This window comes from Miniopterus natalensis, chromosome 1 (assembly GCF_054644295.1).
Source record: "Miniopterus natalensis isolate mMinNat1 chromosome 1, mMinNat1.hap1, whole genome shotgun sequence".
Classification (NCBI taxonomy): Eukaryota; Metazoa; Chordata; class Mammalia; order Chiroptera; family Miniopteridae; genus Miniopterus; species Miniopterus natalensis.
Genome location: NC_142081.1, coordinates 25,341,465 through 25,369,298, shown reverse-complemented (window position 1 = coordinate 25,369,298; position 27,834 = coordinate 25,341,465). Strand labels below are relative to the sequence as shown.

The 27,834-nt window shown below is 44.1% G+C and overlaps 1 protein-coding gene across 5 annotated transcripts in view; it reads left to right on the top strand.

Moving 5' to 3' along the window:
• The window catches only part of RAD51B (RAD51 paralog B), a 549,911-nt gene that overhangs the window by 426,397 nt on the left and 95,680 nt on the right, over nucleotides 1-27,834 (top strand). For all 5 annotated transcript variants that reach the window (XM_087819673.1, XM_087819672.1, XM_087819687.1 and 2 more), the window contains one exon: nucleotides 21,586-21,664. In XM_087819673.1, the coding sequence (XP_087675799.1) occupies nucleotides 21,586-21,664 (79 nt within the window). The remainder of the gene's footprint in view (nucleotides 1-21,585; nucleotides 21,665-27,834) is intronic.

Genomic DNA, 27,834 nt, shown 5'->3' with positions numbered 1-27,834 from the left:
TTCCATTTGGGGATGTTTTTAGAATTCAAAGCATCACATTGTCCTGGCATAAAAGTTGTAGTCGCTTGATTTCGGGGGGAACATTTGAAGAAACAAGCAAATCCCAGGGTTGGAAGGAGTTGAGTCCTTTTGTTTATACATTTTAGGGGGAAGATGTTAGGGAAGATTTGAAAAGCTATTGGAATAGAAATTAAACCATCAAGAGGGCTGCATTCTAAAGGAGCAGGGATTGAGGTAGAGGTGGACCCCATGCCCAGATTCAGCACCTACCCTGAGATGCAGAAAGAGGCCCATCCAAGTCAGCCAGTGGGAAAAAATGGCCACAGATGGATTAAGGTTCACCAGCGGGGAAAAGCTGGCACTTGCCCCGTTTCATCACACAGACAGTGGAGCTATTCTCACGGTCGGGGTGGGGTTGGGGTAGCGGTAGTGATTTTAGTAAACCAGTTTTCCGATGACGGGGATGTTTCTGTTTTTACCCCTTAACAATGAAACAACAACCCAAATAGCAGATCCCGCAGTACGTTGAAATGCCAAGGCTAAATGAACTGGTGGAACTTTGTGGCTTTGGCTCTTGGCTCACAGGCCTATCCATGCATTAGGGCCATGGCTTGGCAGTAGACAAAGCGGCTATGTGGGTCCTCGGGGAGTGCTCTGGCTCTGTGGCTTTCTTTGATATGCAATTGAACTTTGGCAAATTTTTCCTCTCAAGTCTCTGTTTATGAGGTCCAGAGGTAAGCAGAGACCCTCATTATGGAGCCCAAAGCCAACAGCCAGCTAGAACTACAGGATGTCTTCCCACGTTCACACTCTGCTTGCAGGCTAAAGGGCTGTCCCGCAAGGCTCACAACAAAGGGACAAGCTAGAGGAAGAGACTGCTGAATTCTCTTCCCAGCTGCACATGACCCTAAATCTGTAAGCATGGCCAGATCTCATAAAAAGATCTCTTATTTGTCAAAGGACCAGTAATATCACTAATTTACTGGTTTCCAGCACAGTCGGTTTAACAATAACAATCACAGCTAACACTCACCAAGTGCTCAGCCATTTACCATTGTACCTGTAATTACCCATTTAATGATCACATCTTTGCAGGTAGGTTCCATGGTCTCCACTTTACAGATGAGGGAACTAAGGCACAAGGAGATTAGGTAACTGTTCATAGTTGTTGTTTTTAATTATGATCTATTAAGTTTAAGTACAACTCTGCAGATATAACTTAAAACCAACTGACTTTCCTGAACGCCTACCTCCTCAAACTATATCCCTGGGCCACAGATAATAAAATTATTAGAATTCGTATACTCAGCATTCTTAATTGCTGACTCACCTTGAATTATAATGAGGTATTAGCCATTTTCAAGTTATATTATTCTTATATTGGGAAACCTAGAATTAGGACTTTTTCAAAGTCATGAACAGGTATATAGAGGGCGACCAATCTGGCAAACGAATGGGACTGTTTGTCCTACTGAACTTGTACAGTAGAGGGAAAGCAAATGTGGTGTTGGGCTGAGAAGACTTGAAGGAATTGGATTCTGTTCAAGTGCCAAGATCAAGCCAGTGGACTCCAGAGGGGCTGAAAAGTGAGGCTGTACACCGTGGTTTGCACCAAGGTTACGGCGTCGCCTTCTTTCCTACTCACCTCTCTGGGAAGGAGCCTCTGTGGTGTAGCCTTGTGCTTTCCCGTAGCTTCCTCAAGATTCTAATAACAGCAGCTGCCTTTCTGTGATGGCACATGATAAGGGCTGTACGAACATTGTCTTTGTAAACTCTTGTGAGGTGGGTTCTTACAATAACACTATGAAGAGGGTATCATTACCTTGACTTTACAGATGGGGGAGTATGCTCAGAGGGGTCAAAAAATATTCTGAATCTAAAACAACCAGTAAATGGTGGAAAAGGAGCCAAACTTGCGTCTAACTCTAAAGTGACTTTCAGCCGCTAGATTGTCCTGCTTCATAACCGGTATGGTAGACATGTGGTACCGTTGCTCGCCCTTGATCTCTTCCCCCTTCTGTTATACCTACACCCTGATTCTCTTATCAGGGACACCCTTCTTCAGCTTTCAGCCCGTGTTACCTACATAGGGCCGATCGTACCCACTAGCTATTGGTCTGACCAATACCCTTTCTATAGAGACTGGTTTACAGTAGTCACTCAACTCAAGCTCAGCTGATCAGGGGAAACCAGGGCTTTGCTGGAACGATCGGGGTTGCTAAATTAGTGGAATGTATTCCTGGAGCTCCTGGTGGTCATCGTTGCCGACATGCAGAGGGAACCCACTGGAGAACGAGTGAAGTCACCCTAGAGGAAAAGAGAACTGAGAGAGTGGGAGAGATTACTCCAAGTTCTGAGGTCAGGATTTGAGGCCCTGGACCCCGCCAAGCCTGAGGCGTCCGTCACCCCTCAACAGCCCAGTTACGTGTGCCAATACTTTTTGTTTGTTTGTTTAGTCTCAGTTGCATGTCTGTGACTTGCAACAAAAAGAGCGCTGAATAAATAATCACATTCCATGCTCACAATTACAAATGTAAGGACAGAAAATTCTAATAATGAGAATTTTTACTGTTGAAGTGGCGTTTATATCCGCCCACTAGGTCGCGACTGGTTCTGGTTCTTCTGTCCACCTCCATTGTTTCTAGATGATTCCATTCCTTTGCTTCCCTTCTTTTGCATTTGCTTTATCTCTCCTTGGCTTTCTTTTCACCTTTTCGTTACTCACCTCCACTACTGTAGAGAGACAAGTGCATGAAACTGCCATTAAACAACTTTTCTGGGTTATAAGGCTCTTCGAAAAGGTTTAGATGAAGAGTAAGTTAAAACTAATGACTTAAAGGCAATTAAAAAACCATTTGGGGTTTTACTTAGCCGCGACTTCTTTCCCACATATTAAGCTTCATGAAAGTCTTGATGTCATTTCTTCCACGACAAAAATACAACATTTTCTGGTTGAGTCTCACTTAATCATTAATGATGGCCTGTAAAATAGTCTTTCCAGTTAAAAAGTGGCATCAGCTAAGTAACTGAGATGAAATTAGTAATAATTTTGGACCTGTGGCCATTTAGCAACCTGGCCTTTACTGAACATTTACTGGGTGATAGACTAAGCTCTGGAAAAAGCAAAGACAAATAAAACATCGTTTTCAAAATCTAGCTGGATCGGCAAGCCTCGGAACCACTGACCATAATGTAGTGTGATGGATAGGAGGACAGTAAAATATTTAACAACCGGTCCTGCATATGAAGGGCAGGACAGATGCCAGGCCTTCGGGAGGGGCGTCCTGGAACATCACCTCCACTGTGCAGGGAGTAACCCCTTAGTTACTGGATCATGTAGGAGGGTCCTGGGGCTGGTGAAGCAATGGGGCCTTCGAGGGCCTTAGGAACAGCAGCTCTTTGCCAAATGGCATGGCAGTATTTCAGTACTTGAGCAACTCCGAATGGGCTGAGTGAGAGCCTGGCAGTTGTTCTGTAATCGGTCTCCTAAAGTGGAGGAGAGGGGGAACCACTGATCCTGCCCGAGGCAGAGAGAAGGGTAGCTTCCCAGCAGAGCTGGCTTCCCAGCTGGGCTCTGAAGTTCATGCAGGGAAAAGAGACCAGCCCAAGTAAAGGCGAGCCTGATGTAGTTAATCAGCAGAGTCAGGGTTGAGAGCCATCAGGAGTGGGAGAGGGGAGAGGGGAGACTGGAGTAACACACTGGCCCATTGAAGGACCTGCTAAAGTTTGAAAAATGGGTACTAGGGAGCCAAGAATGGTTTTCAGGAACTTAATGTGGTAGTCCAGGGGCAAGGACTTTTGGTTTATATGCAGGAGTCTTGCTTGTCTGATGGAGAAAACTCATTTTAAAATTATATAGATATATGAGCAATACACTCTATAGGGATAGCTCTTTTATAAATTGATCACAGGAATCTGGGAAGGCTGGAAGTAAAGGCATTTAAGCCATAATAGCCTGGATTGCTGTCCAGCCTTAGGCAAAGAGCTGGGAAGCAAGTGTGTTTTTCAGTGCGTGTCATCTTCTGGATTCCCAAGGCCTTCTGGGTTACTTCAAAGCTGACCATTCAGCTTCTTATGGGCAGGGGACCTCACCATATTCATCCTTGTTTTCCCTAATATCTAGCTCAGTACCTGGGACATAGGAGGTATTCAGTAAATATTTGTTCAATTTGTATAACATGAAATAAGTCATTCCTTCCTAAGTAACCATTGCTTACACTTACTGTAAATACGGTTTTATATAATTGGAGAGTCTGTCTGCCCTTTTTAGGTTCTGCATTTTCATTCTGGCATGATCTGCTTTCAGTGGCATTTAGCTGGAGTCTGTGCCTGCTCGACAGGAAATTTCTGGCAACTACGGAGTGCGTATCCTGGCTGGAGTGATGCCTAGTGTGTGGCAGAGCACCCACTCTCTCTCTCCCTTCACTTTCCCTACCTGTGTGATGGAGAGGATGTTTTGTTTTCTCTGAAATGGAAAACATGAAAGTAATTCATGCTTGTTGTGAGAAGAAAAAGAAAAAATCAAGCAATATAGAATAATTACACAGAGTAGGAAGAAAAATCCCTCAGAGGTATATAATCTTCTAGACATTGTCCGCACATATATGAAAATGTGTGTGTACTTACACATATAATAGTCTGTAACCTGTTTTTTAAATAACCCTTACATCATAGATGATCCTTCCATGTAAACATAGTTACTGATCTCTTTTCATAGCAGCATAGTATTTCATGGTATGGATATACAGAAATGTAGTCAACAGGGTAATGACATTAAAATGAAAGAAATATTGTGTTCCGAGAACTCATATCTGAAAGACTTTAAGCATTCCTCTTTTAAGTTATATTTTAAAAAATAACAAACACCTTGACCCAAGCTAGAAAAGTAGTGATCAACAGCTTCCCTTGAGAAACAGCTGGCCGAGCCTATTGATATGTAGGAGTGCTCTGCTTCCTGGGTAGAGGTTAGCCTAGTCTAACCCCTTCCGCCTAGGAAACGCCAAAGAGCATAGCAGGCGTACAGATACTCCACGAAACTTGGTCTGGACTGGTCTGGACTGAATGGATCTTTAAATATAGTTGTTATTTATCAGTGTCTTTTAATAGGGCCCACTCTCTTGATCCTAATTTTAAAAGATGGCTCAGGAAACTTCTCCAAGTCTCCCAATAAATATATCCAAGCTCAGAACAATGAGGGGCCTTAGGGCCATCCCCCAAGCTGTCCCCCGATCACCCTCCCTCATCATGTGTCTTCTGATTGTCCGAGATTCCGCAGCTATGGGAAGAGGTCTCCTGGCTCTTGTGTTGCTGAACCTGGCTCCTGTCTTTGCTTTTGGCTTCCATTCTCTTTTTTCTTGCCTTTCTCCCTCTTCGGTATCGCATCCCTTACAGAGCTCTGGCTGGCTCCCCTGGGGATGGACCTGCCTGCCTGTGTCCAGGAACCCGCATGACCTCTAATTCCTTCCTCGTTGCCTTTCGAAGGACTCTGCCTGAGCGCTGAAGAAAACACTTCAATGTGTGGGCTCTTGTGTTTGTGATAAAAGCTTCTGTCCCATAGCAATTAGGCGGAGCTCTAGTTTACTTCTAGAATGTGATTAACTCCTTGGGAAGGAGGGGAAATGGAGCCCTGCTGTTTAAGATGGTACCCCGGGAACAAAGAAGCGGCTTTCCACGTTGTTGTGCCTCCTAATTGGGCCGAGCCAAGGTGGCTGGGTGGGAGAATAGGAGCAGCGGGAAACCGATTGAAGCTGACGTGGGAAGGGCGTGGGACCAGGAAGAATTCAGGACTTTTTAAAGCCAGATCTTCTGGACTTGCCTCGCATCCCAGCTCCAAAGGGCCCCGGGGGAGAAAAGGGAGCTCGGGCAGCTATCCTCTGCTCTGCAGTCCCTGACCTAGAGGGTTTCCCTCACTCAGAGTCACTGAGAAGGTGCTGGTTTGCTTCATTCCTCATAACTCTTGTATTGCTTGGATTGCTTAGAGTGGGCATGTGTTATTTATATAATCATGAAAACATAAAGCTATGTTCATAGCGTGGGGCGGGGGAAAGAGAGAGAAAGCCAACTAGTCCTGTAGTGTAGTCAAGTCAACTTGAGGCTAAAAAATGCTTGTGGGATCATGATACTTGAAAGGGCCCCTAAGAGTTCTGAACAGGGCTAATCCTTAGCGTGGAGACAGAGCAAGAGGACATTAACCCTCCCCCCATCTCCCTCCTTTGGGGGCTCAGTGCCAGGCTGTGCTGGATCCCCCACAAAGGCCCCTGTCCAGGCGTCCCAGCCCTGGGAACATCTTTTATTGGAAAGTTTTCTGGCCCCCTTGACAGTCACTGTTGGCCTGTGTTCTCAGCTTCAGGGTCCTGCGTTTCAGGCAAGATTACCTACTGACTCGTCCAGGAGAACATGCTCTGCCTGGTGGTACGTGTGTGTTAACCATGGAGACTGCCTGGTGACACAGACTTAGCCCAAATCTGTGAGTCTAATGAGAATTTCAGACTCCAACAATTCGGCAAGAGGAGGAAGATGTTGACTGGGCACCTTCTGATACCCCTCAAATCAGATCCCAGAAGTGGCAGCCCTGGTGGACTTACTTGTCTCTGGTTTCTATAAATAACAGTTCTAGGCATGGACCACCACACACGCCCCTGTGTTAATCAGCAGACTTGCTTGACCTGTACCTAAGTCACCTCATGGATTAAATGGAGATAATAACATTTACCTCCTAAGCTTGGTATGAGGATTGCATGTCTTAGAACAGTGCCTAGCACATAGCAAGAGCTCAAGTAATAAATGTTAGCTCTTATCATTGTGATTATCCCAAGTCCGCCAAGAGACCTGATGTTTGAAATAGGCCCCAGATGGAAATCTGGTGGGTTCCCAAAGAGAGAGGGTAGTTTTTTAGCTCCTTATAAATCTAATCTGGTTGTTATCAAGCTCTTCTTACAAATTTCTCTCTAAAGTCCTCGGCAGATCTCCATTTTGGGGGAATGATGTTAGTCTATGAGCCTATTTCTGTGGGATAAAGGTACCTTAATTCCCAAACAATACTTGATAAATGAGTCACTCTGTTTATATACAGTGTAAGATTTAGACACAGTCACATTGAAAATATTAAAAAAACAAAAGCCTAAACTGACAAGTCCCTGGTTATGTCCGGACAACACCCAAGAGGCCTATTGTATCAAGTTGCCACTCTCCTCCGTTGTCCTGAGCTTGTTGCAAAGACTAGTTCAAACTAGATTTAGTTTAAGCCCTAGAGGAAAGGACGGGAAGGGTCCTCTGTTGTCTCTCGGTTACGCCCTTAAACTCATCTGAAATCCTGTCTGTGTTTCCTTCTTGTCCTTTGCCCTTTTTTTCCACTGGAGAAGGGCTTTAGGGAAATAATAAGAATGCTGTGGTAACAGAGGGAATTAATTTGATCGTGCTCTGAAGAAAGAGTGTTGCTTTCCCACTAAAATAGTTTCTCCACCCATCAGAGCGGGGCCAGGGATGTGGGCCATGACACACACCAGTCCCCCTTGACCAGCTGTTTTTGGATCTCGCCAGCCCAGAGTTTGTTCAGCCTCTTTACATAGAAACATGTTGCCTTCCTCGAATCGATTCCCATGAGACTAAAGAAAGTCCCCTGTGGCCCAAGCATGATGTAACAGGGATGTGTGCTTCAGAATTCAAGACACACCCTCTGGGTTCCTGGCATCTTTTTACCATAATAACTGCACAGCCGCAGCCTTCCTTCCGTGACCCTCGCAGGCCGGAGCTGCCTCGCCTTGGCTGCGTTTCCTCAAGGGCCTGGACCAGGAGCTCCAGCTCGGCTCCCTGGGGCCTGTGGACCATGCCGGGAAGTCACGCCTGCCTGCTGGATGGTCACAGAGCCTAGTATTACATCTGGACAGAGCTCCTGTGCATCTTGTTTTTCTGGCCTTTTTTTATGTTCCCGATTTAGGATAGGGAAAGGGAATGCATCTCTGCCACTTGAAATGGCCTGTGACAGTATTGGGTGGCATTAGTTGGAGCTAGATTGAAATTTCCAAATTCAGATGACAGTGAAACCACATACTGATTCATATGTACTTATTTGAAAGTTAAAAGCAATGGTACTTATATTAACTTTTTATTTTTAAAAAAAGTTTAAATGTAGTGGTGATGGCCATGGATTTAATAGCGATGCAGTCAGTTTTTACTTCTTCCTTTAGCAGCGCCCAGCGGTAGTATTAACAAGTGGTAGGTGGGTGCGGGTGGAGGAGGGCATAGGGGGGTAAATGGTGAAGGAAGGAGACTCGACTTGGGGTGGGGAACACACAGTACAATGGACGGACGATGTGCTGTGAAACTATGCACCTGAAACCTGTATAATTTTGTTAACCAGTGTCACCCCAGTGAATTCAATAGAGAGGAAACAAATAGAAGTAGAATGGTGGCTGCCTGGGGCTGGGGGAGGAGGGAAATGGGACGCTAGTGTTTAACGGACACAGTTCTGGAGACAGATGGCGGTGATGTTAGCACAACAGTGTGAATGCGCTTAGTGCCACGGGTTCGTCCACTTAAAGGTGGTTAAATGGTAAGTTTTATGTTATGTGTATTTTCCACAATAGGAAAAGTTTGTTGTAAGGATTAAAGAACATCAAGTAGGCAAAGTGCCTACCATTTTATCAGCATTCGGTAAGGAGGAACAGCTTTCACCAGGGTCAGGACCTTGTATTTCAATGGTTTGTGCTGTTTCATCCTGTGGCTCTACCATAATTTGTTTCTTTTGTTTGTTTGTTTAACTGTTGGATTTCTTATAATACTCCACCATCGTAATGATGATGGAGTGAATTTTCTGTGTGGGCATGTATCTTTTCCATTGTTTGGAGTTACGTATTTGAGATCTATTTTCTGGATCACTTCGGGTGAATTAATCTTGCTTTTTCTGCATATGCCAATGGGGTTGCACAAGGGTGTAGTCATTTACACTTCACCAGCCAAGTAAGGGTGCCAGTTCTACAAAATGTAATAAGAGATGGTATGTTAATATTTCAATACGTATTTATTTCCTTTTATCACTAGACGTGTCAGGCATTTCTTAGTCTTTGTTTACATTTATATTTTCCTATGTGTGTTTCCATCCTTTGCCTAGTTCTAGTGTGGTTTCTATGCCTTTCTTACCAAGTATATTTGTCATGTTGGTAACATATTGTTGCCATTTTTAATATTCAGAGGGTTTTAATTCTTATATAGTTAGATCATTTCTTTAAGCATTTCAAAATACAAAATAGCAAAATTTTAAAGTAGATCAAAAGTGATTTTACAAAAATTATTATACTTAATATATCTTCTTCTTATAACTCCCTCATTATTCTTTTCATATTTGTTAGTATAAAATCTGTTTAGATGCTTAACTGACATGAGTATAGTATTTGAATTAAAATTATGTATACTGACCAGTTAATAATCAAATATTAATAACCCAATGTAAAAAGGACACTACAAAAATTAGAACAAATAATTACTAATAAACATGACTTTTTAAACTCACTAATAATTAAAAGCATTGAAAATAAAATGATAGGATACTATATTCCAGCTATAAATTGGTAACGATCAAAAACATTGTAATAGTGACTGAGAATAGCCCTCAAATATGCTGCCAATGGGGTGAGAAAATTGACAGTTTGATATTAGGTATCAAAAAAGTTAAAAACGTTTATATACATTGATTTAGAAATTCCACTTTTATAACTATGGCTTGAGACAGCCTCAGAAGTGTAAAAAAATACTTACATTCACAGACAAAAATAGGATGCCTTCCATCTAAATGCCCAATGACAGGGAATGATTGAATAAGTGATATTATTTACTATTTTAAATTATGTATAAACATTAAGTTGATTAAAAACATAAAAACAATCAATCTCTTAGAAGTTTGAAAATGTTTAAAATAGAAAACAAAGGTGACAGGGTTGAATGGGGATGGATAACAAAGATAGATATTGAATCAGACTGAAAATTTGTCTTGGGATACTCAACATACAGAATGGTGGAGTATGACACTCCCAAAATCTGCACCTCCATAAGAGCAACTAGAACATTGACAAAAACTGTCAAAATCAACATTTTCAGGATTAACAAAAGGTTTACAACAATCTGAGCAGTGTTTATTCCAGAAAAGTAGGCAAATCTCAGTAAAAACGAGATTTGTTGCGTTTTAATGTTCCATAATCCCATCCTCCCTCTCCAGCTCTTCAGTAACCAGGAAAGCCAACGGTGTTGCAACTATCATAGCTTTATAAGGCAGCAGCATAGCAGAACAGGGGACAAAACAGGTTTGGAGGTTCCCAAAAGCCCCATCCAAGAGAACAGCCACTGTGTGACCTGACAGCTCACCAAAAGGAACTGTCCATTTTCAGGCCTTCTCTTTATTTCACCTGACTCGGAGCTTGGTCTATGTGAACAGTCCTACCCACGCAGCATTTGCCAAAAATAATCAGTGGCAATTGCTTACTATCATGGCTGCCTAAGGCCCCATTACCAGGTAGGGCTAACAAGAGGCTGAAAGTGACAATAGCAGTCAGCATTTGTTCTGCAGCCAGCCATTATAGAAGCATTGAGAGTGGCACCACCAACCTCCTTCCCTGGGAACTACACTCAGCATTTCAGCATCAAGATGCCATATTACTGAACTGTGTCTGTGAGCATCTGACCTTTATCTTGATTTCTATAGGGCAAGGTGCATCCTAAGGTATCAGAAAAGCCTAGGAGAGCTCATATAAGTTTTATACTTAGCATGAAACTGGATATAATTAAGTTTTTCGATCATGATGAATGAAAGACATCATGTGTGCATGGAATTTTGGGTCTGGGAATGTTCAGATTTTTTTTTCATATAAATTAATGGTAATTGCTTCTTTGCTTTACACTATTTCATCTTATGAAAGTTTACATGGGAATGCTCTACTTTTGGATAGTGGAGGATCCTATATTCAGATTGCTGAAACAAAGACTGTCAGTTGAAAGTATAAGGATGGAAAAATATTTAACATGCAAACAATATCAAAAGAGAGCTTGAATGGCTATTAGTAATATCAGGCAGAAGAGACTTTCAGACAAAAATTATTACTGGAAACAAAACAAAACGGACATTTTTATAATGATAAAAGAGTGAATTCATCAGGAAGACATAACAATTATAAACATAAGTGCACCTAACATTCTCCTGGATAGACCACACAGAGTTTCGCAAAAGTAGGTTTACAGTTGTGAGTATGCGAAACAGTTTATTCTATTAATTATTGTTATCTTCCATACTCACAACTGTAAACCTACTTTTGCCCCAACCTGTATATTAGGCCACAAAATGAGCCTCAATAAATTTAATGAATCCAAGCAAACTTCTCTGATCACAATGGAATAAAATTAATAATTAATAACAGAAGGAAATTTGGGGAATTCTCAAATTTTTGCAAATTAAACACTCACTCCTAAATAAGCAATGGGTCAAAGAATAAATCAGAGTGGAAATGAGAAACTACAAAACTACAACATACCAAAATGTATGCGATGCAGCTAAAGCTGTACTTACGAGGGAAATTTATGGCTTAAATGCCTACATTAAAAAATAATTTTATTACATGTAAATTATAGCCCAATAAAGCTGATATTTCATGTAGAAATAATTAATGACCCATATTCTTTGAATATATAAATTTGCATACTGTCATATATGTGTAGTCACTAAATTCTCTCTGATTTTAGTATAATTTGGGGAAAATCACTAACTCTTTCAAACCACATGTAAAATTCACAGGAAAAATTTCAACATGGTTTTAAAAATATATGAACAGATATTCAGTTTATAGTTAATTATATATATGCTAAAGTATTTAGAAGAAAATGCACTGACATTTGTAATTTACTTTGAAATGAGACAACAAAAATAATAAGATAGGTTGATATGATAAGTGATAAATGATTTCATAATTGATAAAAGCAAGTATAATAAAATGTTAATACTAGAATCTACTTGATAGGTCTATGGGTATTCACTATAAAATTCTTTCAACTTTGCTGTGTGTTTAAGTTTTTTCATAATAAAATGGGGGTGGGGGAGGAATAAACTGAAAATGCCAATCTGACCCTGAACTATTACTGTCCCATGATTTACTAAGTCACTATCCAATCAATCTGAAGAAATTATTGATTTCTTTAAGGACCTAGCTTTTTTAGGTTATATACTTTGGGATCTGATGTATTACAGAAACACGTTTTTAAACAGGCACCAGAGAGATGTTATAAAAGAGCACAGGGATACTCTATGGGGGAGTAAGATCTTATAGCCTCAGAGCCAAGTTTTCTAGGAGAATCTTCCCAGGGTCTAGAATTATATTTCATTAGGGATTCAGATCAGCTTAATTTCGTCCCCAATTTGTGAAAAGTTGTGAAGTAGGCCACATATAGATAAGGGAATAAATTCACACCTGCTCAAATACAGTTCATTTGTGCACCCTGTAGTTTCCAGCACGGTATTATGTCTACAGATCCTACTCCCCTATTTTGAGAAGGCAGTTTCGATGCCATTAAACTCATTCTCTATTCTCCCCTCATAATCTTGCAAAGCTCTTCGTGCTGAGGCTTCAGTGTTCTATGGAGAGTGAGTTTCCAAGTGATGAAGCAGATTTTAATCAGTACAAGATCCAGATATGGACTGGGAGCTGGACCTCTGCCACCTTTCCCTCCAGCTCTTCTTAACACAATGACTAGGGAATTCCTTTGAGGATCACGGGGTACACTTCAGGCCTCGCTGATCCTGTGGCCTCCTTCCAGCCACAGAGATCTTCCTGTCTGGAGCATTTCCGGCCCTTCTGTCCCTTGGCTTGGACAGTTCAGCTCAACCTGGGGAAGGGACAGAAGACTTGAGGTTATCAAAAGCCTGTGAATTATCTGGTGCAAGACTGACTGGCTTGTTTGCCTCCCTGGCTTTCTTCCTGGGCTTCAAAACAGCTGAGAAAACAACCTTCTCCTCAGTCTTGGACAAGGAGGAAAATCCCTGGCATGAAGGATTTCTGTCGCAGACACTTGGCACAGCTAGAGGAAAGGTTTGTTTAGCTTCGCAATGGGTTTTATTAGCCCAGGCATCAGTCGAAGTGAGATAATAGGGTACCTGTTGCAGGACATTTCAGAGTCAGTGGGCTTTCTCTCTTGCTTCTCAGCAGGACCCCTGCACACAGATACAAGTATTAGAGGCATTCAGCAGGGACATCGAATTCATTAACAGTCACACAGTCTTGCTGATTACAGGAGAGACTGAGACAGGGTTAAAAAATCAGCAAGATATGAAATCGTAGATGGAGGCAAAGTCATATTTCTGAACTATCTATCTCAACTTCTTCCAGTTTTTTAGCTGAACATATTACATAGTCTTTGGGCTTTACATCTTGCAGCAGAGAGAAGGAATAGAAAGCAAGCCAGGTCCACCAGTTGCACCCACAGAAAGAAATTCTTCTGCTCACATCTGCCCTCTGCTAGCTCTTTGTACTCTGCCCTTCACCCCCCAACTAGTGTAAGAGTTGGGGGGGGGAGTGACAGGGAAGGAAATAGGAGAGAGGAAGGATTCAATACTGGTGTTAAAGGAAGCTGACTGGCACGGGAATTAGGAGAAAGTGGAGGAATTGGTGCCAGCTTATTCTCAGCACATGGCTGCCTATTCGTGTCTGCTTTCCTGGGCTACAAAAGCAAAGCTCACTTTTTCCTAAATTTGGGACTCTACTGCAAGAACTCATGTGAGCTGCCAGCATGCTATAAAAGGAGCCTCCAGGATAGCCTGTGCCCAAGGTTCCTGACATCTTTGTGCTCCCTGCTCCACACTGGCCTTCCTGGCCACCTGTGGAGGAGAAGGGATGGACGGGTTGGTGCAGATGAAGGTGACACCTATACTTTAAAAGGAGGACTCAGGCTTTTTCCTTAGAAGGTATCACCGTCCTGGGGGCCTGAAGTTCCTATGCCCAGCACTTTCTGTGCTATGGCTCCTTTTCCACTTTCTGAGCCTCTTGGAAGTGGGATCAGGCCAGGAAAAACATGTGATGCTATAGCGAGCTGAAAGCAAAGACTCAACTTGGAGCCTGCCCACGCTGAGAATCTTGGCAGTGATGGACTGGGCAGCCTGCCCTTTTCTATGGCACCTTCTAAGTCCCCAACTTTGGGGAGGAGATGCCAGATAAGTTCTCAAAGTGGGTATGAGTTAGAGCTTCTGAAGGTCACCAGTTTGTGCCTTTATCCACTCACTCAGTTTTGCATTTCATAACTGGGCTTCTATGATGTTTACAGCACCGTACTGGAGGTTGGTGAGACCAGAAGCAGCAGCAATGATGATGATGGTCTCTGCCTTCAAATACATGGTAGTAAATTCAGTGGAGAAAGCACTAAAATCAGGTGGAAAAGCATAGCTATTAAAGAGGTACAGATAAAGTAAGATGGAATTAGAGATTACTGTAGGCCGGAGAAATCACCATAAGCTTTCTGGAAGAGGTGACATGTGTATGGGGTTCAAAGAGTTGGTGGGATTTGGACATTTAGAAAGGAAAAGCAGAAGGAAGACTGCCAATGTGGAAGTTTATAAACAGCTAAGGCAGCCTGCATAGAGGCCCATCCAGCTTTCTTTGTCTTTAATCGTGCAGGGTCTACACTGCAGGGGAAATGCCCTATTTTTATTATGTGCAGGGTCTACACTGCAGGGGAAGATGCCCTATTTGCTATTATGTGCAGGGTCTACACTGCAGGGGAAGATGCCCTATTTGCTATTATGTGCAGGGTCTACACTGCAGGGGAAGATGCCCTATTTGCTATTATGTGTCCTGCCTCACTTGATTTATTAGGGAAGTGGGTTGATGTGTGCATGGTGTATTTGGGGCTGCCATCATGCTGGTTAAAAGTATGGGCGATAGAACCAGGTGGCCTGGGTTGGAATCCTGGCTTCACTGCTTATAAGCTACCTACCTCAAAGGGTTTTGCGGAGCGATGTGTATTGTCTTGTTTTTATCATCAGATGGTGATGATGGGGCTCCCCACCCATCCCGATCCTGTAGGACTTTCTACCACTTTGGATCCATGATCCTCCTTTGAGAATCTTACATTAAAATACAACCACACCTGAAGGGTAGTCCTGGCATGTTTAAATCGGCTGGCACCTTAGAGTGAAAGAACATCAGCTTACGATTTATTTGCTCAGAGCAAAACAGGCCCAAAGGGAAGGGCCTAAAAGGAGAAGAGGCTCTGGGAGGGAAGGCCAATGAGCTCCAAAGGCCAACTTCTCCTTCTGCATCTGATTTAGAGCACTGAGGCCTCTGTGTTTTCACTTGGAAATTGGGAGAAACCTTCACATATACAGGGATAAAGTGAAGCACAGTGAGAAAAATGCCCATCAGTCTTTTTAGGAGCCCACAGGCAGCAAAGCACTCGACTGGGCCCTATAGCAGAGAAGGGTGAGCGATCGAAGAAAATGCCCCTGGTCTTCACAATCCCATCGAGAATTCAGAACATACATCTGAAAAATAAATTGAGGTAGAAATAGATGGCAATGTTTAAAAAGTGCAAATTCAGCCTGGCCAGTATGGCTCAGTGGTTGAGCATCAACCCATGAACCTGTAGGTCACGGTTCAATTCCTGGTCAGGGCACATGCCAGGGTTGCAGGCTCAAACCCCAGTAGGGGGTGTGCAGGAGGCAGCAATCTATGTCTCTCATCATTAATGTTTCAATCTCTCCCTTTCCCTTCCTCTTGGAAATCAATAAAAACATATTTAAAAATAAAATAAAAAGTGCCCATGGAGTACTATGCGGCTGTGAAGAGGAAGGACCTTTTAGCCTTTGGCACAGCATGAAGGGAACTAGAGAGTATTATGCTAAGTGAAATAAGCCAGTCAGAGAAAGACAAGTACCATATGATCTCACTTATATGTGGAATATAATAAACAAAATAAACTGATGAACAAAGTAGATACAGAGACATAGAAGCTTGGAACAAACTGAGGGATCTCAGAAGAAAGGCAGGGAGGGGGGTGTGGGTGGGGAGAGATTAATGAGGGAACTTGTATGTTTATGGGCATGGCCCACGGACGTGGACATTGGTGTGAGGAGGGCCTGGGAGTGGGATGGATGTGGGGTGGAGGGGATCAGCGGGGTTAAAAGGGGGACATCTGTAATGGTCTCAACAATAAAGATAAACATTAAAAATAAAAAATTTTTAAAAAGTGCAAATTCACACAGTGCAAATTGAATCCTCCAGGCCCATAGTAGGTACTCAATAAGTGTTCGTTGATGGATGGATGGATGGATGGATGGATGGATGGATGGATGGATTGAATGAATGAATACCCAAGAATGAGGGGCTCAGAGTAGAATGTTAAAGTGAAAAGAGCCCAAGGCCTAAAGGTTTCCCTGTATTGCCTGTCTTCTGCCACCAGAATGTCAGCTGCATGAGAGTGAGGACCTTGCCCCTTGCTAGATCCCCTGCACCTAGAGCAATGCCCAGCACAAAGGAAAGTGCCCAGTGAACATTTGTGGATTAAACAAGTACATGGATAGATTGGTGGATGGTACAAAAAAATGGACATTACTTCCAGATGGTAGTGGGATTTGGGACCCAGCATCTAGTACATAGTAAATACAATACTTAAAACATTGATGACCACTTTTCTTGCAATAATAGGTAAAGAGAGGAGAAAATACATTCATTCTGTTGTAGTTAGAGTCGAGCTGGTCTGACAGGAAGGAAACATTCAAGAAAAATCAATCTGGCCATTTGCATGAGGTGGAGTTAACAGCTCACAATACCACACACTTGCCTGGTGGCGCTCTGAGCTCCCTGAGTCACATATGTCTGCACTCATTCTTGCCTGACTACATATTTCCATGGATCCTCAGAGGGTCCCAAAGCCAACTTCATACATTGCACACAGGGGTCAGTGTGATAAAAATTTTTTTGCTAGGGCCCTAGAGTTTAATTAAGCAGCCAGGCCCTTGCTGCAGAAAATTATCTATTGAAGAAGATAGAACAGCACCTGACAGCAGCCAAAGTCGGACAATGATTAGAACACCCCAAATTTACGGGATGACAGAACATCTGAAACAGAACAGCCCAGAATACCTGCTAGGAAGCGCTGTTTGCTTTGGAAGGGGATAATTTATTGTCCGAAAGGCATAACGCACAGAGCACGGGATAGCGATTTGAGTCTGAAACAGGGAACAGTCTATCTGTGTTACAAAGATACGTGCGAGCATCGCTCTTTCTGAAACCTGTTAGGCTAGAAAGGTGATTGACACGTCCCTTCTCTACCGTCTATCACCACAGACCCTCCAGATTGGGACCCTCATATTCAAAGCCATCTGCACCTTCTCGCCAGGCCTCTGACCATCGTGTTTGCGTTGAAGCGTTGGTGCTCACGGGTTGCTTCGGGCGTCTGACCGCCTTGATGGGCCTCCAATTGGTCTGTTTGTCAGTTTTCCTTTGGGAATTTGGGCTCCAATCCAAACACATTGCATCCAGCATGGTTTGCCGATGAGGAGCCGAGCAGATCATCACTGCCTTGTAGATACTGTCTCCACCGATACAGCCTGAGACCACATTAGTTTTCTGTGAACCACATCTCACAACTACCTTGGACTAAACTATAGTTAACTAGCACTCCCGATCCATCTTCTGAAAGCCAAATCTCATCTCCCCATTCTGTAACCAATAGTCGGTCCTCTGTTCTCAAGGAAAAGGCCTTACATGTATTTCAATAAATTGCATCCTAAAAGGTTCGTAGGATTGGTCCCAATATTCTAACCGGATTGGGCCGCGTTTGATATTATGACTGTCTAATCTAATACGTTAACTCTTTCTCTGTATTTGTCACCCTTTGTTACCATATTCAGCGTCCCATCAGTGGATCTAGTTACGTGATCCCCAAGTTCACATGTCACCTTTTCAGTGAGGTCTCTTCCTACCCTCTAAAATTGACCAATTACACTTCCTGTGCTTTCCCCTGCCTTCTTTCTCCATCATATAATCATACATGTGGTTCTATAATGATCTAACACATATAATCATCCGACATGCCGTATATTTTACTTACTCATTTTGCTTGTCTTTTGCCTCGTTTAGAATATAAGCTCTCTTAGGGTAGCATTTGTTGTCAGTCCCGTTCCTGCTGGATCCCATATTTGTTGTATGGATGTGGTTGAATACGTCAGCGTTTTTATGCAGGTGGGTAAGAATATTGAACATGGTGACCGAGGCTACGTTACAGTACATTCTGCTAGAGCTGCTGCCTCTCACCAGGTTGCTGTTGTTCCATCAATCTGGAAATTCTGCCTCCCACCCCCACCCCCACCCCCCCAAAAAGGAAGTGGGATTCATCTGACATAACTGATCACTTCCTTTCTCTAACTGCACACAAATCATCTTTTCGATGACCCATTTTGAAACCCTGCTGGAGAAGGGCACGGCATTAATCAGTGGCCTGTCCAAACCCCTTGATTCCCTGGAAAGGAGGTCCTTCCAGATGTGAGGCCCCTGCAGGCAAGGTGCTCCTGCCGGGGCTCAGTGCTTGCTCACAGAGTGGGCGTGTGCTCCCGGGAGAGCAAGCGGTCAGATGTTGGCAGCGGCACCAGGCTGGAAGGCTGAGGCTCAGATGTTACTGGTTGTGTTGCATTGGAATATCACATCCTTTTTCCCCCCGAGTTTCAATTTTGCATTTTATAAAATAAAAATGGTAATATCATTTTCAAAAATATACTATGGTACTTTATTATTATTTACTTATACCCTTTTGGTTTCATGTCCAATTGCTTCGTGCAGACAATAAAGATCTAAAGTTTGGGATATGTTTAGTTTATTTTTATTGCTCTTTGACCTATGGGTTTATATTTCTCTTACCCATTTTCTCTTCCCTCATTCTTTCTAACACAGCTGTGGTTTAGGCCCTGTCAGCCCATCCTTGGATTATCACAATAGCCTCCTAACTGGCTTCAGGACCCCTGTCTCTTGCTTCTCCATCTTTGGCCCTTCGATCAGGCTAACTTCCTGGAACCCAGCTACTCAAAATGTGGCCTGTGGACCACAGCAGCAGCATTTCTTGGGAACTTGTTAGAAATGTGGACTTTCAGACCCCACTCAGCACCTATGATTCAGAATCTTCATGTCAGTAAGCCCCGTGGTGATTCATACCACATCCAAGTTTGAGAAGCACTGTCCTCTCTCCTGTCATGCCACTCCCCCACCAGGGACGTCCGTCAGCTTCACACTGAACCATCCCCAAACTGCCTCTGTCAGGAAGGTTCTACCTTAACTTAAAGGTGAGATCTTTTTGACATGAAGATATAAATGCCCACATCCTGAGAATGACAAGCAAGTTCATCTAGTCCACTTCGGAGCAATTGTAAAAATTATTGAGATTTCAGCTTGAGTTGAATCCTTCTGGTAAAAGCAAAGGATATTGGTTTTTGATGAGCGAAGGAGTACTTGGGAGGCATATATGCTGAGTTGGTTGGAAATATTCTTGTTAGTTGGACACAGTAACATGCATTTTATATATTTAATTTAATCCTCACAGCAATCCCATTCAGGTGGGTGGTATTATCCCCCTTTTACAGTTGAGGAAACTGAGACTCAAAAAAGTTAGGTTGTCCATAGTGACAGAATTGGTTAGAATTCAGGCTGCAGCACAGTAACAAAGGCGTCCAGAATACAGGGCTTCAGATCAATGGCTCTGTCCCGAGGTGGACAGGTGACCCCAGGTGGGAGGCATCGATGCTTTATGAGGTCACCCAGCTTCCTTCTCCTGAGATGCTTTGTCATTCCCCAGGGTGTCCACATCCATGTGGCTGAATCTGGTTCCTGTCCTTGGGGAGGTGGAAGGGGAAAGTGAAGAATACACCGTTTTCTTATGAAAATATGATCGGGGAGTTCTACCTGCCACTTATACTCACATTCTCTTAGTCAAAGCTCGGTCTCGTGGTCATCCTAGTTGCAAAAGAGGCAGAGGAATGTGGACATCTGAGGAGTTCCTTGCTGAAAGGAAAAGGGGGATGGCTGCTAGGGGAAAATGGCAAGGCCTGCCACAGGCATCGAGACTCAAACCCCATGGCTAAAGCCTGTGCCCTTTCCACCACATTGTTCCACCGTTTCTTACAGTTGACAGTCAGTAAGTGCTTGTTGAATTGAGATAGATTGAGATATCACATGTGAGCCTTTTGGTTATTTGAAATTATTTCTTCCTTGCCTCCCTGATTACCTAAGTGGCTGTTTACCGAACTGTCACTATTTTTGATGATGTTAATTTGCAGAGCAGGAAGCTGAGACTCACGTTCCTTAGGAGAAATGTTATAATAGAATAATCCACCACCAGCCCTTAGAAGCTCTGTAGAGCCACATGAGGAGTGATAATGGGTTAGCGATTATGACCAAATGATGGTCCTCTTTAAGGTAGGTGTCTTCTTAGGAGAGCCCCACTGCTCAAACTATTTTTGGTATTTTGTGTGGGCTGGTACATCAGTCAGCTCTTGCTGCAGTAATGCTTCATGACAATACCAGCATCTCAGAGGCAGACAGTAATAAGCATTTAACTAATGGGGGGGGTCCAGGGGGTCGCTTTTGGGATGGGCCTGGTTGGCCAGTTCTGCTCCAGGTTGAGGAAACATCTTTCTTCTGAGATGGCAGGTTAGCTTGGATATATTCTTTTTCTAACAGTAGCAGAAACATAAGAGAATATTGGGCTTCTTAAGGCCTAGGCTGAGAACTAGCACAACCTATTCACCAAAACAAGCCATGTAGCCAAACCCACAGTCACAGGCCATGAGAAGTACTCTGTACCTCAGCTAAGAGGAACTGCAGTCACATGGCAAAGGGTAGGATACAGATTTGGTGAAGAGTTGAGGCCAACAGAGCAACCTACCATGGCTTTGCCTTTAGCAAATTAGTTTGAATATCCACAATGATGGTAAATCTTTATCTCTTAAGGGAGTTTTGAAAACTTTTTTAGTAAAATAGCTAAGTTTATTAATAAAATTAGACTAGCTTTATCATTGGGCATAAAGATAACTATTTAAGCACATGACATGAAATTATGAAATTTATTTCTAGAAAAACCTGGCTTAAGACTATGGCATTCAAGGGCAGGATAGTTTGAATAAATGTACAGCCTTCCAAGGTAATCAATCGATTGACAGAATAACACTCATTTGGTTCTAAAATAATAATAAAAAAACACACAAAAAAAAAAACCCTTGTGGCCCGGCCGGTGTGGCTCAGTTGCTTCGGCATTATCGCGTGCACGGAGAGGAAGCCCCGGTCAGGGCACAATTCGATCCTTGGGTTGCCAGCTTGATCCCCAGCAGAGGGCATATAGGAGGTGGCAGATCAATGTTTCTCTCTCATCAATGTCTCTCTCTCTCTCTCTCTCTCCTTCTCCCTTCCTCTCTCTAAAAAAATCAACAAAGACGTATTTTAAAAAATAATAGTAAATAAACCTTATGGCTTGTGGTCATATGGTATCAGTTTGTCTCAAATGGGAAGGGGACTGAATAGGGGCTCCCCTCTGATCTCTCCTTGGACTGACCCTGGGAAATGTGTTTAATTGCAGATTCTCATTGCCAAGTCCCCTCTGGCTCCCTTTACCTCATTTGTCTACACCATCAAGAAGGAAGGCCTGGTTCTTCAAGGTAAGATCCTTGGATGAAGCCATTTCTTTAAGGTGCTTATGCTCGGTGTTGCTCGTTGTTGGTGATAATTACTGCTATGCTCCTGATCAAAACTACCTCAGGACAGAACCAAAGACCAAGAGGAACTGGCCAGTGGTTTTTACCCTGATAAGATGAAAGAGATTGGCAGTTGTGGCAAGAATCGGACAGAAAGTGGTGGTGGGGCTTAGGGAGAACTATAGAATTTTCTAACAGAGTGAGACAACCAAAGAGTGAGGGTCAAACCAAGCAAGCTAGGAGCTGCCACCACCCCAGGCCCCAGGCCCCTCCACAGATCCTGTGGAGTGAGGAGCAGGCAGTAAGTCTCTGACACGGGTGGAGGGCGCCGCCCTGCCTCAGAGACCTTTTGCTTAGCAGGCTGAAGGCTTGGCCGGCAGCCTGTGGGGCACTTGTTAGGGCTCCATGAGCATTTCTTCTTTGGTCTCCTTCTGGTTACTCCACCTCCTTTCCCTGTGCTCAAGCCCCTTGCTGACCTCCACCTTGTGACATGGGCCTGGGGCTCAGAAGGCGCTGAGCCCCGGCTCGTGGTAGAGCACCCAGGAACCCACCGATCCCCAATGTGGCTCATTCCCTGACACTGGATCTTCTGGCAGGTAGGAAAGGCATCCAATGACAGGTCTGTCCAGAAAACAGTGAACATGACACTGATTCAAACACCACTGAACTTAGCCCACAGGGTCAGATGTCCCAAACTGCTTGGTAAATTAAGAGGCTCCCCACAGAAATGCTCAGGAGACACACCTGTCCCCCCCGCCAGGCAGGAGGCCCTGTCCACAGAGATGCCTAGGTGACCATGTAGCCTGAACCACAGAGGACCACGCTGTCATTGCTGTCCATGGGATTCCTCCTGCCCTGTAGGATTTTGTGAGTTGAGAATTTTTCCCAGGTTTGTGAACTGGGGTAAGCATCTATACTATCCCCAGGGAGACACACTGCGCTGCAGAGATCCAGCAGGGATTTTGCAGGGCAGGCTGGCGAGTTCGTGCTTCTGACTGAGCCACAGGCTGCAGCCTTCCCTTTCCTTCCTCTCCTAAAATGTCTGCTTCGTCATGGACCCGGAAAGCAGCGTGTTTGTTTGGTGCAGCCAAGCTCCACAGCAGGGACTCGGGGCCAGGGAAATTTGGGGTAAGAACCACTGACCTTTGGCTCTTAGCCTTTGACTTATGCTATCCAAGTTCCTTGGTAAATATTTTTTTTACAATTGCAAATATTGTTTTCTGACAAAGAAGCAGAGATTTTAAGACCAGATTAAGCAAAGCAAACAGCAGGCCCCTTTGTTACATAGTCTCTAAGGGTGTATAACTAATAAGCAATCAGGAGGCTAGAGTTTTATTTACCCAGGGCACCGTGTGGCTTTGGCTCTCCGTTTTTACAGCCTTTCTTAAAAGATTAGAAGTCCACTAAATAACAAATTTAGATGAAGATTTCAAGAAATTCTATGGGAGATTACAAAACAGTTTCAGGGGAGGAAAGAGCCAGCTCTGCCCAGATGGCTTGTATTGAGAGTCCTGATCACGGGACATTTTGGTCAAAAGCATGTCTAAGCCGGGTCTAATTTGGATAACTTTTGGGATAGTGTTTGTGGCAACAACATTCACAGGGCCGCCTCTCTGACACCCATGGCTAAGATCATGAATTTGACAGGAAAGAGGAAGCTGTTTGAGAAAGTAGAGACTGGAATTATAATCAATTGGTAGACTTTAAAAAACAACAAAGAAAGAATATTAGAAAAAGTTGGAAAATGGGAGAAAGTGAGTTGCTAAAGGTGGCTGACCTAGAGTTGTGTGTCCAGGAAAGAAAAAATTTCAGGAAAGTGTCCGATGACCCAAGAACCCCAAGGAATAAATAAAAATATCTGAGAGACTGCAGAGCCCTACCTGGTTGCTTTGAAAGCTTATCCATCCCTCTCCCTCAAGCTATACCTCCACCTCAGGTTTTCTGAGGCAGCAAAACCCTTCTGCCCCTGTCAGAAATGCCACTGAGTACAAACCCCTGGGCAGGCCCTTTCCTCCAGCTGTGTGCTCCCAAGACTTTGGGAAAACCAAAAAAAGTTGTGACCCTCAGAAAAACGAGGACCTCTCCTTTACTAGAGAGACCCCTCCCTCAGACTTCCGTTCCAGCTCTGGTGTAATCTTAAGAAAATCTCTGGCACACTGGTTTTGTCAGCTTGAAATGACAGCATTGACCTTGATTCAGTGCTTTGCAAATTGTGTCACAACCCATTCCTGGGTGATAAAATGAAACGAATGAGTCGCAACCAGCATATTGCATTGTTTCATGAAATATTTGTTGTATGATTGTGTCTCAGGGTGTGTGTGTGCATTTTCAATTTCTGTATAGAAGTTGCAATGCAGATGTGTCTTAGTTGGACTGTAGTCATTGGCCTGGGTGACCTCTAAAGGCCTTCACAGCTTCAGCTGCATCTGCTGCTCCAAGGAGATGGTGTGCTTGTCACTCACTCAGCTCAGTAGAGCTGTCTGTCTCTTTGAGCTCTCCACTCACTGGAACATAAAATCTTATTTTTCCCTCCACTCTTAACAGATGACTGAGCTAAAAAAAAACACCTGCACATTTCCCCAGGTTTAAAGCAAAGAAACCTTTGATCCCTGGGTGGTAACCTTGGAAAGGTACCAGCCGTCGAGGCCAATAAGCTTTTCTTGTGTGAGGGGTTGCTCTGGCAAGGTGTCCCCGAGTTGGCATGGAGATCAGTACCGAGAGCTGGAGTGGGGACCGTGTGCCATTCCTGCCTGGAGGCTGGGGGACAGAGAAGGGAAGGGCAGGGAGAGTGAGGGCTGCTTCTGTGGTACCAACTAAAAGCGGAACTGCCAGCCCAGCCTCTGGCTCCACATCCAGCCTTTGTAGGCCTGGAGTGGTAGGAAAGAGTAACCCACACAGGCCACCTTTTGGGGGGCACTATTAGTAAGTGTGGGAATGATCCCTCAGTGCCTTTTATCCCTTTAGCAAGCCCCAGGATTCCTACTGGCCTGCTAAGCTGGGTTTTATAATACCTGAAGAGCTCCTGGGAGCATAGCAGAGGGAGGGAATAAAAGGTGAGGCCAAAGTCGCTCCACAGGCCACTCCCTTCACCCGTTCTCAAGGATTAGGATGCTGGGAACAGCCGGCCACTGGGGCCTGACACCCTTCCTGCCCCATTGTTCACTGGGCTGGGAGGGACAATAAAACGGCAGGCTGGAGACACTGAGGGGCTTGCTAAGAGATTTCTTAGGCTGCTTTTTAAACACTTGAAGGAGCTGGTCCATGCCATTGTTGTAGTAAAATAGAGAGCGGGGCTATTCTCCTTTTGCGGAAAAAAAGAAAAACTAAAAGAAAGAAATCCCACCCTCCCAGCATCTTCAGGAGGCCGGCTGGCTCCGGCCATTGCCATGGTAACACCGCTGTTTGCATCTTCTTTGTCTGTCGGGCACTTGTCAGGGATCCTGGCCTCTCAGGGTGGGGCCCAAGACCCTGGAAATACTTAGGCCTCAAAGGAGAAGCAGCTCACAGGCCCCAGCTTCTGATGGTTCGGCTCTGAGAGGGGCCAGGTCCCAAGAGAGAGGGAGTGCAGCTTTTCTGTGCAGCTAAAGTGGGAAAGGTGAAGGGGGGGTAGGTGCCGTTGATCCATTTTAACTTTTGTCCCCAGAGTTCACCCCGGAAGCCTCAGCACCCATCAGGTAGAAAAGCTTAGAGGTTTGGCTAGCACAGAGGGAGGCCAGGGGGTGCGAGGACCTAGCGGAGAGGGAAGAGCAGGGTGGGCCCACAGAACCACAGGGCCGCGGGAGGGAAAGGAGAGGTCACGGGCTGCAACTTGACTCATATCTGCTCTGGTCCTGCCCTTTGCTCAGAAGCCCCAAATGTTGTGCCACCCAGAACACAGCTGGGACCCCTGGGCCTCTGTGTCAAGCCAGGAATAAAGATTCTATAGTTAAAAGCAGCCCGGCTGTGTGGCCGAGGCTGCAGGAGGCCTGGGGAAAACTTGGAGCCATCAGGCCTCTGTGGGGCTCATGGCAGTCGGGGCCTGCTGGCCGGCAGAGAAGCAGGCCCCAGAGGGCTGGCCCTGGAGAAGACACGGTTGACTGTGCGGCTCCTTGTTCACTCGGCCTCTGCTGCTCCTTCCTTTTCCTCGGGGATCCAGGGAGCATTTGAAAAACAAAAGCCAGATTGCTTTGAGCAGGACTGAAGATAATGGCTGTTTCTCAGTAGGACAGAATTGTTTTTTTATACTGTTTTTAAAAAAATCCAGATCAGATAGGATGGGTTGAATTTGGATTCTGGTGCTGTCCTCTATTAGTTTAGGTTTGAATGAGCTGCATAAATCGTAGGATGGAGATGGGGAACCTAAGGAGAGCCCAGGGGACCCTGAGATGGATACTGAGAAGGTGCTGGAAACAAAGCTAGTTTCCTGTTTTTCTAACCACCTGGTATAGGGATTTAGAAGAAACCAGAAAACAAGTAAAACAATAATTTTTTTCAGAGCTGGAGAGCTACGGCCTCATCTTTCTTGTAAAATCAAGAGTGGTTGTTTGATTGCTTTTTAAAGCATATTGGGAGGGACATTAATCTCCTCTGTTTGTTCCCTTGTCACAAAGTTGGGTTAGATTCTTCTACTCCATTTTCTTAGTCACTGAGCCAACTGGATGATTTATTGAAAAATTCTTTCCCCCCAAATAGCACCACCTGAGTTCATCAGATTTCAGTCTGAATCAGTAACCCATCTAAATGTTTTCTTCCTGGTGGACCCAAAGTGACCCAGAAGATTCTCAATCTGTTTCCATCCAGGTATGGAGGTGTCTGCCTGGTAAATGCCACCCACACACCTGGCACAGACTGGCATTCTTGTGGGAGCCTGGGCAGAGAGCCCTGGGGGTCAGTGGAGCAGAGAGCATGAGCTTCTCTCCCAGAGTCATAGAAAAGAGGGCAGAGCAGGCCTGCAACATGGTCCCTGGGCTGCTGGGTGCCCCTGCGCCTCAGAAAGCACAACCAGGCCAAAGCATTGTCCCTTGCAGCTTCTGCCTGCTTCTTGGTGAGGAGCTTCCCAGGGGAAATGAGGAAGGGCTCCCATCTTCCTAGTTCCCTTCTTCTCTTTTAACATTGATTTCACATTCCCTTCCTCCACAATATCTTCCCACACTGTGCTTTGTTCACTTTTTTAACTCTGGCTATTAGCCTCAAAGAGAGATTTGTTTTGAGTGCATCCCAAATTTGCATAAATGCAAATTTGGTTTATTGCACACATCATGCCATAACTTTCTTTTGTCACTTAACATCATGTTTTTGCAGTATATCCAAGTTGGTACACATAGATCATGTTCTTTCACTTTAATTGAGGTAGTCAAATTATTTGTTAATTTAATGAATTCGGTTGCCATGTTTCTTGGTATGCAGGTATGAGGGTTTCTCTGGGTATATATCAAAAAGTAGAATGGCTGGTCAGAGGCTACATACTTGTTACTCTGGATGGCCTGGAGTACAGTTAAAATTTGGTTGTTCTATTACCATGAAAGAGAGGAATATTGAGTGGCACATCCCTTTCAGAGTCTAGTTGCAGAGATTAAGTCCCACGGTGCAATAGTACAGACCCTAGGTCTGGGCTCATTGCATAATGTTGAAGTGCAACATCAATATTTTGTGTTAAAAATGCTATCAGTGTACATTCAAATATTATTAATAACATAAACTTTCTAAAAAGCTGGAAAAATGCTGTCAGGACCCTCAAGTAGAGTCTAGAGCAGAGAAGTAGGGTATCATAGTCAGTAATGACACCACAGATCAGCACCCCAAAAATCTTGGTTCCCCACCCAAAACAGAATCTATCTCAAGCAGAAACTTTAGCATGTGTTTTGCTATTATGCATTATGTAAGAAAGATATTTGAACAACAGCTACTAGTACTTATAGCACAAAGCAGGGTATGAATTGGGGCCCAAAGTTATAGACTAAACACTTTTTTTCCCCAAAATGTTTTTTCCTGTTCCAGTTTTTTAAAACATGGAACAAAATGTTAGTTGGAATAAGGTTCTAGAGAAAAACTCTATTCCAAGGCCTGGACTATAGCTGGTCTGAATCCACACTCCTCTTTTAGAACCTGGAAGCCATTTGGCTATCTCTGCAGAGTTAACAATTTCCATTTGTGAA